This window comes from Myotis davidii, unplaced genomic scaffold (assembly GCF_000327345.1).
Source record: "Myotis davidii unplaced genomic scaffold, ASM32734v1 scaffold38, whole genome shotgun sequence".
In the NCBI taxonomy this organism is placed as follows: domain Eukaryota; kingdom Metazoa; phylum Chordata; class Mammalia; order Chiroptera; family Vespertilionidae; genus Myotis; species Myotis davidii.
In genome coordinates this window covers 4,625,396-4,637,456 of record NW_006291383.1, presented here as the reverse complement: position 1 = coordinate 4,637,456, position 12,061 = coordinate 4,625,396, and the positions used below count along the sequence as shown (strand labels likewise).

Below are 12,061 nucleotides of genomic sequence, written 5' to 3'. Positions count from 1 at the left end.
GTGTATTTTTCATCATCATATACTGTGTTTTTGTCACTCTAATAAATTTTATTATTTCTTCAAGGTTCTTCACATACGTACACCTTAAGAGATATCAAGTAGGCGTAACATGTTCTCAAAAAATTAGGGTTGGCACACAGAAGAATTTTGAGTCAGAGATTTTGCTGGTTTTGGCACGCACTCACGAAAAGGTTGCCCACCCTGGCCTAGGGTTTTTATTGGGGATGGTCACATAGCACCCTCTGCTTAGGACAGACTAAACTTCCAGACTTCTGGAAGGAAAGCAGGTATTCAGCATAAACCTTATTGTTTGCACAAACAGTTTGTAGACACAGTGAGGCACCACAGTTCTGGTAGTGGTGGGAACCACCCCAAATCCAGTTTCCCAAATGCCAGCCAAGGGCCATCCTTACAAGCTGACTTTTCTAAGGATAGCAGCTTTTTTAATGGTGCTCTATTCTGCACACCTACGATATACTTGTTATAGTTTTAAAATAACTATATTGGTTTCACTACTAATAGTAAGACTCAAAGTGAAACTTAAGATTTCTTTGTGGTTCTGTTTTGGCCTTCAGATACGTTCCAGTAGGGATGTCTGGTCAGAGTACTGTGTTTAGTAATTCTTTTCTTCATATAGGTATACTTCCATCATGGCATACAATTAGGTTAATTTGCTTTAATTTGTTTTTAATTTTTAGGGCTTTTTTTTCCTTTTTTAAAAATATATTTTACTGATTTTTTTACAGAGAGGAAGGGAGAGAGATAGAGAGTCAGAAACATCGATGAGAGAGAAACATCGATCAGCCGCCTCCTGCACATCCCCCATTGGGGATGTGCCCGCAACCCAGGTACATGCCCCCGACCAGAATCGAACCCGGGACCCGCCGGTCCAGGCCGACGCTCTATCCACTGAGCCAAACCGGTTTCGGCTTTTCCTTTTGATTGAATTAGAATTATATAAAACATTTATATACAACATTTCCCAAAGTCAAAACTGTATAACAAGATACAGTCACAGAAGTTTCCTTTAATCTCAGTATTCTTCAACCTTCCTTCCTACAACTAGGTGGCCTTTTTTATTATTTTGATTTATCCTTTTTTTTAAAACATACACAAATGTATATTTGTGATATATGTATATTTCACATATGTATGTCATATATATATGTATGTATGTATACTCCCTCTTTGATACACATAAGGTAGCGTACTATTCCTAGTAAACAGTTTCACATCTTTCTTTTTTCGCTTAACAGAATACAATGTGTTCTGGAGACCCCCATGTCCTGGAGATGACTGTGTCTCAGAGAGCCTGCTGTATAACTGGGAGGGTGATGGGAATTTACTGGATGCAGTGGGGAACCTGGTGAAGGAGCAGGCTTGGGTGGGGGTGGAGAAGGAACATGCTGAGTTCAGTTTTAAACAGGTGCCTTTAAGATGTACAGGTCTGTATCAGGAGAATCACCTGAGCTGAGGGTTGATCAACATTTGGGAATGGATGACTTGTAACTGAAGCCAAAAGAGAAAATGAGGTCTCCTTAGGAGAGAATATAGAGTGAGATGAGAAGGGGGCCTTGAGGAGCTCTAGCACATAGGGAATAGGAGGGAGGAGCAGTGTGGGGGCGGGGACCTCGGTAAATATGGACAGGCTCATGGCCTCTAAGTGGTTCTGTCCATCTCTGTTTCTTATTCTGGTATTTTGAGAAGGGGGTCATGATTGGAGTTTTTCCACCCACAATTGTATCACATTGTAAAAACGTAATCCCTGTGTTTTGGGACTCTGTCCTCAGACATGGCATGCTATTGGGCATTATAAATAACAAACATTTTTATTGTCATTGGCCACTGGTGAAGCCAGCTAAGAGTTCCAAAGGAAGGAGGTGATAAATGTTCTTGTTTTATAGGCAGAGATGTAAAGTCAGAGGTGTGTGGCCTTTTGGAGAGCTGCTGATTGTGTCTTAACCCTACGAGGCTAGCCACAGAGGCCTAGGTCAGTTTAGCAAACTTTCAGAAAGAGGGGTGCCCTTTACTGATCTCTGAGGTTTTTTAGTGGTGCAGTGGATTGAGGTCTTTTGAGGCAGGAAGTTGACAAGTTGACAAAGGGTTTACAGTATGCCTCCATTCTCCTTCCCCTGACTTACCCTGCCATTTAGAGATTAATTTGGGACAACAATCTCATCTTTTAAAATATAAATATAGTACATAAGCTTTCATTTTAATTTATCTTTGCAATTTAGGGGGAGTGAGGCTCACATGAGTGAATTGTCTTCATAACTGAAGCTTACTGTTTTAGTTCCCCCCGCCCCCCGCCCCCCCAGTTTTCCAATGGATCAGTAACAAAAAATACAGTACCATTAATTTAACTTCTTATTGGTGCATCACTAGCAAATGGCCCCAGTTATGCCAGCTTTCCTGTGTGCCTCCATAATGCAGCCTTCTCTCACTCAGACTCCTGAAGAAATGGAGAGGGAAAGAACACAACATTCTGTGCATAAACAATCTTACATTGATTTCTAGCAGAGAGGGAGGGAGGGAGGGAGGGAGGGAAGGGGGGGGAGAGAGAGAGAGAGAGAGAAAGAGAGAGAGAGAGAGAGAGAGAGAGAGAGAGAGAGAGAGAGAGAGATTTGGAATTTGGATGGGGAGGGAAAAAATGGGGGGTTTAACTTGGGGCTAGGCAGCTCTTAGGAAGGAAGGGAGCCTGTGGGAATGGGGACAGTTTGTGGGACTCCAGGCAGCCCAAGGGCAGGAAGAAGGTACCTGGAAGTAGAGGGTGGCTGGAGGTGGGAGAGGGCAAGAGTAGGGGTGGGAGGATCCAGAGAACAATCTTGTTCTTTTTGCTTTGTTGCTTAGGGCAAAATCATCTCTCTTGCTTGGCCTATAGAAAGAAACAAGGTTTATTAGTAGCTTTTTGGGTCAGAAGATAATATTTTTGGCTCCAGATGATGGGAAAGCCTTTGCAAAGCAAAAGAATGTCTTTCCTGTTGTTCCAGTAAGCTGATTTTTTGCAACTAGTTTGTGACTTCAGTACTTCAATACTTAGATTATTTGAAAGCTCTTTTGAGGGTAATCAGGGAAGAAAAAAGGAACACATACAAATACTTCCCACCCCACCCCCTTCCTTTTCATATTAGGAGCAAGAACCAATTGGTAAAATCAAAACTAAAGGTCTAAACTAAGACCTGAGAAAACAAACATTTGTTTGAGCCTGGGCTGCCCCCATAGAGATTTTGATTCAGTTCTCTGAGGCCCTGGCTTAGTATTTTCTTCAAATGCCCAGGTGATTCTGTTATGTAGCCATTGGAATAGTCCTTAGACCATTTCCTGAAGCACAAACCAATTTCGGGACAGGAGGTGTTCAGTTCTACAAGTGTTAGGTGTGAAATGATAGCAAGACATCCAAGTGAGAAGTTGGGAATAGAGACTGGGAATTATTTTATCAGCATAGCATTATTTCTTAAAACTTTAAGAATGAATTGCTAAGCTTTTCAAGGGAAATTAAAATTCAGGAGAGGCCTGAACTTAAAGGCATTGCCTGAACTACTTGAAGTAGCTTCTGTGCAGTGTAGATATACTGAAAAGATGGGGGTACTGTCCCCGAGCAGGGATGCAGCTGGGCCTCTGGAAGGGGTGGGAACTCGGGACCCCATCACCCACCATCTGCATCCCCTTGGCTTCTCCTCTCTGTCTGTTTCCTGCCTTTCACTTCTCTTACCTGGGCCCTGCTTCCTCTGTGCGCTGTCGTTGTGGTTAAGGAGAAACATGGCCACTAACAGCTCCCAGAGCTGAAGTCCTTCAGCTGCAACATCTGGAGGCTGCCTGCCTGCTTGGTCCCAGTTTCAAAATCCCCAGAGAAGGAACTGTAGCTGACCTCACTTGGGACAGCTATGGCCTGTGTGGGGGAAGGTGAGGGCCCTGTGGCGTGACCTCTGGGAGCAGAGGGGAAGGTCAGTTCTCAAAGGAGCAGGAGTGCTGTGCAGACAAAGTGGGGGTCTGCATTCCTCTCGCGCTCTCAGGAGACTGGGCTGAGCAGTGGGCAGACAACCAGGAGACTGTGGTCTCCATGAAAACCACCCAGTGGTTCAGGAGAGCACGTGGAAAACTAGTCCCCACAGAGACCGGGTGATGAAAACAATCGCGTGATTGAGGAGAAGCTGCTCAGTTTGACGACAATGCTGTGTTCAGGCTGCTCCTTCAGTATGGTTTCAGTAGAACAGAGTTCTTAATGGGGAGTTCCTGAGTCCCTAGGGCAGTGATGGCGAACCTATGACACGCGTGTCAGAGGTGACACGCGAACTCATTTTTTTGGTTGATTTTCCTTTGTTAAATGGCATTCAAATATATAAAATAAATATCAAAAATATAAGTCTTTGTTTTACTATGGTTGCAAATATCAAAAAATTGCTATATGTGACACGGCACCAGAATTAAGTTAGGGTTTTCAAAATGCTGATACGCCAAGCTCAAAAGGCTCGCCATCACTGCCCTAGGGGGTCCCTAGAGAGGCTTTAGAAGTCTGTGAGCTCCCTGGAATCGTGTACAAAAATGTGACATTTTCATGTTCATGCACGTTTCCTGGGAAGATAGTCCAAAGCTTTTCTCAAAGTGGAGTGCTGTAGTTTAATGAGGTGGGAGCCCAGGTCTTGGAATTTCAAGAGTGGCTAATAAGACAGTGAAGGTAGGGAACCCTCTCCCCTCTCGTCCTGAAAGCCTGCCTGAGCTGACTCCCAAGCCTCCTTTGGACCAGTTTCTACACACAATGTGGATCCACTCAATCCTCAGCCAGTGGGTGTTGACGTAGTTCAGCGACTCATGCAGCAGATAGTAATAGTTCATCTGGCAGCTAATCATGAATTCTCCTAGTAGTTTAAATGCTGACTGTTCTAACATCTTCAGATGTTTAGGTCACATCTCCCCAGCCATCTGGTGCCTTCATTTCCACTCTGATGTCTTTGTGGATTGCCACAGTCTCTTCTTGTATTAATGGGGACACTTGCTGTTGAAAGTTCAGAAACTCAGCTCCAGCAGTTTCCCAGAAAATGGTATTGGCTCTTCGAACTGGGAATTTCAAGGCACAGCTGGGTTCAGAGGCTCAATAGGGTTCTGTTGGTCTCTTCATTCCTGGAGGCTTTCCTGCAAGTGTTGACTTCATTCTCAGGCCCTTGCCATGTGTCAGGAAGATGGCTGCAGCAGCCCCATTCTGCATCCAATTGCTCGTTATTTACAGGCAAGAGGGGCCATTTCTCTAAGCTCATGGCAAACTCATGCAAGACCTCTGCTTCACATGCTTGCACCTTCTCCACAGGTGGGAAGGGCAATGGGTACCATTTCTGCCAGGCAACTTGAACTGTCTACTAGTATTCCTATGTCCACAGTGACTGAGAGGCCCCAGAACCACATGGAACAGAGAAAGGGAAGGGCCCTAATCGAAAGGAGGTGCTGGGCAGACAAAGACTGTTAATGGCCAGCGTTGTGATCCAGTGGAGGGCAACTCACCAGAATTGATGACAAGAGTGATGGCTTTCAATGCAATGCCCAGGTAGACTTTACTGTCAGCCAGAAAACCCTGCAGTGTTGGAGCCCTGGAACCGGTTTTTGGATGGCACCCTCCTAGGGGCAGTGGCCTAGAAGTTCAAGACCCTGCTGGGAAATTCTGCATGAGGGTCTTGATTTTATACTAGGCCCCCCGATTGCCAGTAAAGGCTGCCCTAGTAAATAATTAACCTGGGCAAGTGTATTCCTATTCTCAGCACCTTAGGAGACAGGTTGCAGAACCAACTGTGAATTCTGCCCTGTACTTTTTTTTAAGCTTAAGAAGAGTTTGCAGTTGAAATGGGCAGCAGGGATTTTTCCACTTAGTGAGTCGTGTCTGAGAGATTGCTGTGTGGTGGGCAGGGTAAAAGTGTAAACATGGTCTCGAGATGTGAACCTGCTTGTGGGAGAGACATCTGGACACATAGGGAACCACAGACCAGCCGGTGGGAAGGGCCTGCGTTGTGCTGACTTGTGTCTGGAATGAACTCCTAAGGCTTTTCTCACTAATCACAGTTCTCCTTGCCTGCCGAGCACGTCCTGGACGCATGTCTCTGTGTCGAGCCCACATGGATGGATGGCCTCCCCTCCTCCCTGTTTCAGTTAGTCCTATTCTCCTCGAGGCTAGAGCTGGTTCCATCTCGGCAAGGTCTTTTCAGCGCCCACCCTGCCCAGGGCTCTGGACAGGAGTGCACAGTGGGGCAGCAGGAGCTTCAGCACTAGTCACACCTGGCCTGGGTGCTGGCCCACCCTCATCTCCCTGAGCCTGTGTGCTGAGCTGTAAAAGGAGGACACGCATGCCCGGCCCACAGAGTTCTTGAGGATCAAGTGAGATAAGGTGTGTGGGGTTTTTGAGCTGAGCACAGTGATTTTCTTTCCTGGACCAGTTTAGAGGAAAGCACGGTTTCAGTCTGTGCAGAATGACATTTGGTCCTGATTTATAGGACAAATCCACACCGAACTGTGTAGTGGAAACCATAAAATTCTGGGCGCTTTCCCTGCTGGAAGGGATTTGATGCATTGTGGCACAGATTCGATTATTTGAAGCTGATGAATAGCAGCAATTTTCTGGCCTCGTAAGCGGTTGTGGAGCTGCTTCATTATTGATGAGGCCTCTGTCCACAGAGGACATCTCTGCAGACCCAGGAGCCTCCTGGCAGGAGAGGTTTTCTTTTACTCCTGACAGTGTGATTGTCGAGGAAACTCAAAACTTGCTTTAGAGGAAGAGAGGTGTTCCCAGATTTAAAGGTGGGGCTGTAGCTTTTGGAATCTGCCCCCTGCCTGGCTTGTACCAGCAACGTGCAGTTGAAGAGAAATTAAGTCAGCCATTCTTGCCAGCCAAGGACTTGGAGCTCCAGCTCTGTGTGGCTAGGACCCCAGCAGCCGAATCGTGTGTAATAGCTGCCTTGCTTCCCTACAGCTTGCGGGGAAGGCAGCTGTGCCTCCGTGGACCAGTCTCTGAGCCTTAGTTTCCTCACCTGTAAAATGGAGCTTACAGTGGCTGGCTGGTCAGGGTGATGGGAGGCTCACGGAGCTAATGGTTGTGAAGCATCCACATGGTTTACATCACTAAGTATGCATTATCTTCTGCATTACCCTATGGTGCCCGGCACAGAACCCGCTTAACACTGGGCATAGACAGATGGGCGATGAATGCGGAGTGCCTGTGCTGAGCATGACAGGGAACTGAATACCTGGAAGTTGCTAGCTTGATCAGTAACCCAGAGTGACAGAGTGGGATGCATGAAGGGGTGTGTCCTGAGACAGGGTCGAGGCTAGAGTGACAGGGCCTTCTATTGAGAGGGAGCCAGGGACACTTTTAAAGCAGAAAACAGATGCGGTCTCCTGAAACAACAGTTTTAGATTCTGAAAGCAATGTGGCAGGTGGTGAGGAAAATCTGTGGGAGGCCGATACAATGAGGCAGGCAGGAGACTGTGGGGTCTGATCTGGCACAGTAGTGTGTGTCCAAAGGAGATGGTGGTATGAGAGCCCATTGGAAGGCAGAGTGGACAGGACCTGGGGACAGGTGGGATGTGGGGCACCGGGGAATGATAACTCAGAAATGACTCGGAGCTTTCTAGCTTGGGTAACTAGGTGGGTGACAATGCCAGAAACTGAGATGGGAAAGAGAGGAGGAGGTCTGGATGAGGAGACAAATAAGGCATTCAGATGACTCGATGACTGTAATATGTACACACACCTACAGAGAATTGCTTTCATCTGTAGAAAGTAAAGCATGACTCGAAGAGCACTAACCCACTTTCCTGACTCCTGTAGAACTTTGGTCACAAACAGGGGTCCTGGATGACCCATTGACAGACAGAATCTAGAACCAGTTGTCCTTGTCAACTTGTGAAAGTAGATTTCACAGTTGACTCAAATTATCCGTCTCCATAAGCCTGAGGTCACTTAGGAAGCTGGAGAGGTATCCTGTATATAACCATTAAGAGCTTAGGTTCAAATCCTGGCTCTGCTGATCACCAGCAGACCTTAGCTGAGTTACTACCTCTCTGAGTATCTCTTCTTTCATCTACAAAATGGGCTCTTTAGGGCACTTTGTGAGGCTAAAGTAGGATATGTCCAAACCATGGAACACAGGCATATTATAAATAATATGAGCAGCTGTTGTGGCTGTTATTACTGGTTGCTGTGTCTAGTCCTATATGCTTCAGGGTATGTATATTGGGTTTAAAATCTGCTTGTGTCCTCTGTGCCATGGAAAAAGTGGTGCCTAGTCTTATGTTATAGGGATCTCTCATGGTTATGGGAGATCTTGCCTGTTCTTTCATTTCACTCATTCATTCATTCATTCATTCAGCAACAATTGAAGTTGTCGCAAGGAGCTCACAGGCTAATAGGGGAGATCAACATGAGAACATGTAACTATGATAAGATAATAGTGGCATTAAAAGGTTCCTGGGGCCCTGCGGGGTGGAGGTGGAGGAGAGATGTACTTGGCTACAAGTAGAGGAGTAGAGAAGGAAGATTAGACTGTGAGTAGGAGTGTGTTCTACTTACTGAACCAAACCATGGGGAGGGCTTTACTGGGAGGCCAAGGAAAGAAGGGTGCTCCTCTTGTTAGGGGTGACCAGTGGGAGTCTGGGGCCTGGCCCAGTGTTTGGGGGTGGTGGTGGAGAAGAGCACAGTTGAAGCTGGAGAGGTGGTCTCCTTAGATGCCATCCAGGTGTGGGACATGAGACTGTGGGTGATGGAATCAAAGGGGACGGCAGCTGGATGTCAATTTCTCTGTGGATTTCAAACTGGGCCCCTCTGAAACCGGAGGAGGCACTCGAGCTCAGAGTGGGGCTCCACCTGGAGATCCTGGCAGGCCTCAGCAAGTGCCCTGTGCATAAACCATTGGTCTAATCAGAGCCTGTTTGCCCAGGGCACTCAGGGACCCACTGGTTTCCAGGGACTGACGGGTACTGCTCCCAAGGTCTCCCAAGGCATTGTGCCCTGTGGGGTTTGCCTTAAACAGTAGCCTTCCCGCTGAGCTCTGCAGCCTGCAGCCTGTGCACTTGACACACTGGCTCCTCTGAAGTTTGGTTTTGTTTGCTTTTATAATGAGATTTTTTTTTTGCTTTTTTTTTTTTTTTTTTTTTTTTTTTTGCCAAGTTACATAAACAGTGTCAGCACAGAGGGACAAGCTGGGGAAGTCCAGAGTTGTCATCAGAGACTTGGCCAGAGGAGAGACCGGCCTGCTTATTATCTTGAGAAGATCACTTGTAGGTTCCTGGGACTGAGGCTGGGCCTTTACATCTGACGTCTCAGCTGGCAGGGTGGAGAGGACAATACTGGCAGATAAGAGGGAGCTGACGGACCTCTGGACTGAGCCTTCTGGCGGGGACTGCCTCTCCCCAGCCGAGGTCCTGCCTCTTCTGTAGGGTGAGACTTAGACCAGGGGCCAGTGGACGAGCTGGGAAAGATAGAGCTTAAAGCAAACTGAAGCTAGGAGTTGTCCAATTAAACAGGGGAAAATATTTTTCTCTTCCAGAAAAAGTGTTCTCTCCTGATATTCTTAGTCTTTTGTTTTGTTTTGTTTTCAAATTATTTCATAAAAGAACACAGGTACTGAGAAACGTTTTCTTTCCGTAGTGTTGGGGGCACCAGGGTCGTGGGGCTATGGGCACATGAAGAAAGGGGCAGCTGCAGTTCAGCCCATTTCTTCCACAAGGGGATTCAGGGCTAGTGTCACCGGATGTTTAAAGTTTTCAAAAACACTATGGATCCGGATTGAATGGGAAATCTCCCAATTGGCTTAAATTCTTAAAAATAAACTCTGTAGGCCAAGTGAAGTTCGCCTGTGGGCCAGATGCGGCTGGGAGCTGTGGTTAGTGCTCTCTGAGCTGGATGGAGCTTGCTGACGTCTCACCTGGCTGTGGCATGATCACCCAGGGGAGGAAGGGATACTCGACAGGACTGAGCCCTCCCCAGATTCCTCTGACAGGAGCCTGTGTGGCTGGAGAGGCTGAGGCCCTTGCCCAGAGCCCACTTTTTATATCAGCACAGTGAAGGCTGGGGGCGGATCTGCAGGTTTGAACCTCTTTTAGGCCACAGAACCTTTGATTAAACCGTCTTATTGGGAAGGAATCACAGTGTCTACTACGGATGAAAACCAGAGCTTCCCCAGGCATCAGGAGAGTCTGGAGTTCTGCCCTGAAGCTGCCTCCTGCCCACCCCATGGGGCACCTCTGCCAGGTTCCACAGAACAGTGCAGTGGCTGCCTACCTGCCAGCATGCCACCCCTGTGGCCCTGGCATTCTGTGGGTTGAATGGTAGGAGAACAGCAGGGCCAGAAGGGGAGAGCAGGCCATAGTGGCATTGCCCCACACCTGGCCCATCACCCAAATTCTGCCCAGACCCTGCCCAGGGTGACCAGCCAGCCACTGGGTGCAACTACATTTACTGGGTGCTTTTTGTACATTATTGCCTACTTATATTAGTCCTCCATGCTGTGCATCGCTACTTCCATTTCATAGGTGGGCAAACCAAGGCACAGAAAAGGGAAGCAGATTGCCCACAAGGTCACTTGACTGGAACATGAAGGAGCCTAGATCCTACCCAGGCCTGTGAGACTCCAAAGACTGTGTCCTGTCCTCAGGGCCTCCCTTTCTCTTTACTAAGAACTGCCCCGCTCCCAGGGATTAACCTGCACACATATCCGACCTGGGTCCCAGCCATCATGGTTTCCATCCCTTGTGTTTCTGTGGCATGCTTCAGTCTGCAAAGTCCCTTCAGACATGATCTCATTTTGCTGATGTCAGGCTTGCTTAATCTAAGCAGGACTCTTTGTTTTATCACCATGCAGGAGATAGAACCATCTGAGCCCAGAAGTGGGGAAGTGAGGAAGCCCAAGGCTGCTGCTCCTTCCACAAACAAGAGGCCCAAGAAGGAGGCCAAGAAGAAGCGTTAGAAGACGAGGCCTGTGGAGCCGGATGGGCGGGGCGAGGGCCTTGAAGGCAGCCCTCTGGGGACTCAGCGTCCTGTTCCCTCGCTCTGTCCAGGCTCAGAGATCTGGACAATCATGACAGTCCCAGGTCTCAGCTCGGCAGACCACCACTTCCTCTTCCTCCTGTTTCCTTGGTGGTTTAGAGTCAAGGAGACTGAAATACCCTATGAGTAGAGACTGTTTGAGAAGCCTGTTCACAAGTCTGGTCAGATGATGTTTTCAACTTAATCATGGAGTCTGGCCTTCAGTTACCCACCTTGTGGATTTACACTACATTTCAGAGCTGTTAGCTAATGCTGACAAGCACCGCCCTCTCCCATTGTTTGTGCACCACAGACCTGCGAATCAGTCACCTTTGTCTCTTCCGCTTGTGCAGGTGGAGCCAGGCCTCACCTGTTTTGTTTAGGTCAAGACACCATGTCCAGTGTCGTGCTATGGCCAGGTCTGAAAACTGCCTGGTGTGAGAGCCAGCAGAAGACCCAGGTCAGGGTAATGCCTGCTTCTCCTCCTGCAGATGGAAGAGGTTTGGGTGAATGAGTGTGTTTCTTGGGCCCAATTTTCTGAGTCTCTGAAATGGGGTGGGGGGTGGGGGCGGGGGATGGGAGGTGCCTGTCACTCTCAGACCAAAGTCTTTTCATCCTATCATAGCACATTCAAGGTGAGCCTTTTGGCTTCCACCTCTACAATATCCCATGTCTCTCTTCCCTAAGCCCCCAATTCTTTCACTCCCTGACCAGTGTGGAAAAGTTTTGGGGGCAAATAAATGTGAATAAACTGGCCTGCATGCTGAACCTCCTGTGTGCTGTCTGTTGCTGAGCAAAAGGGAGATCCTGGTCCCTGCCTTAGGGGTGAAGTAAGGGCTCACCCTTGGAGAGGTGGGACATTGTGGCTGAGGATGGCCAGGGGTGGGGGCGGCTCTGCAGTCATCCTGGGACTTTTCAGGAAGGGTTTAGCCAGCTGCTTCGTGTGGCCTTTAGTCACTGGAAACACTTGTGAATGTCCATGTATGTGTTAAAGTTTCCACTGGGACCAGGTCCCACTCATTCCCAGTTCCTGTTGCCTGAGGAAGGAGCTGCTTGTCC

General features: G+C 47.9%; 1 protein-coding gene across 2 annotated transcripts in view; it reads left to right on the top strand.

The window, feature by feature from the left end:
* Positions 1–11,770, top strand: part of MANBAL (mannosidase beta like) — a 30,288-nt gene extending 18,518 nt beyond the window's left edge. For both annotated transcript variants that reach the window (XM_006764500.2, XM_006764501.2), the window contains exon 3: positions 10,839–11,770. In XM_006764500.2, coding sequence (XP_006764563.1) covers positions 10,839–10,943 — 105 coding nt within the window. In that variant the 3' untranslated portion in view covers positions 10,944–11,770. The remainder of the gene's footprint in view (positions 1–10,838) is intronic.
* The last annotated feature ends 291 nt before the right edge of the window (positions 11,771–12,061 follow it).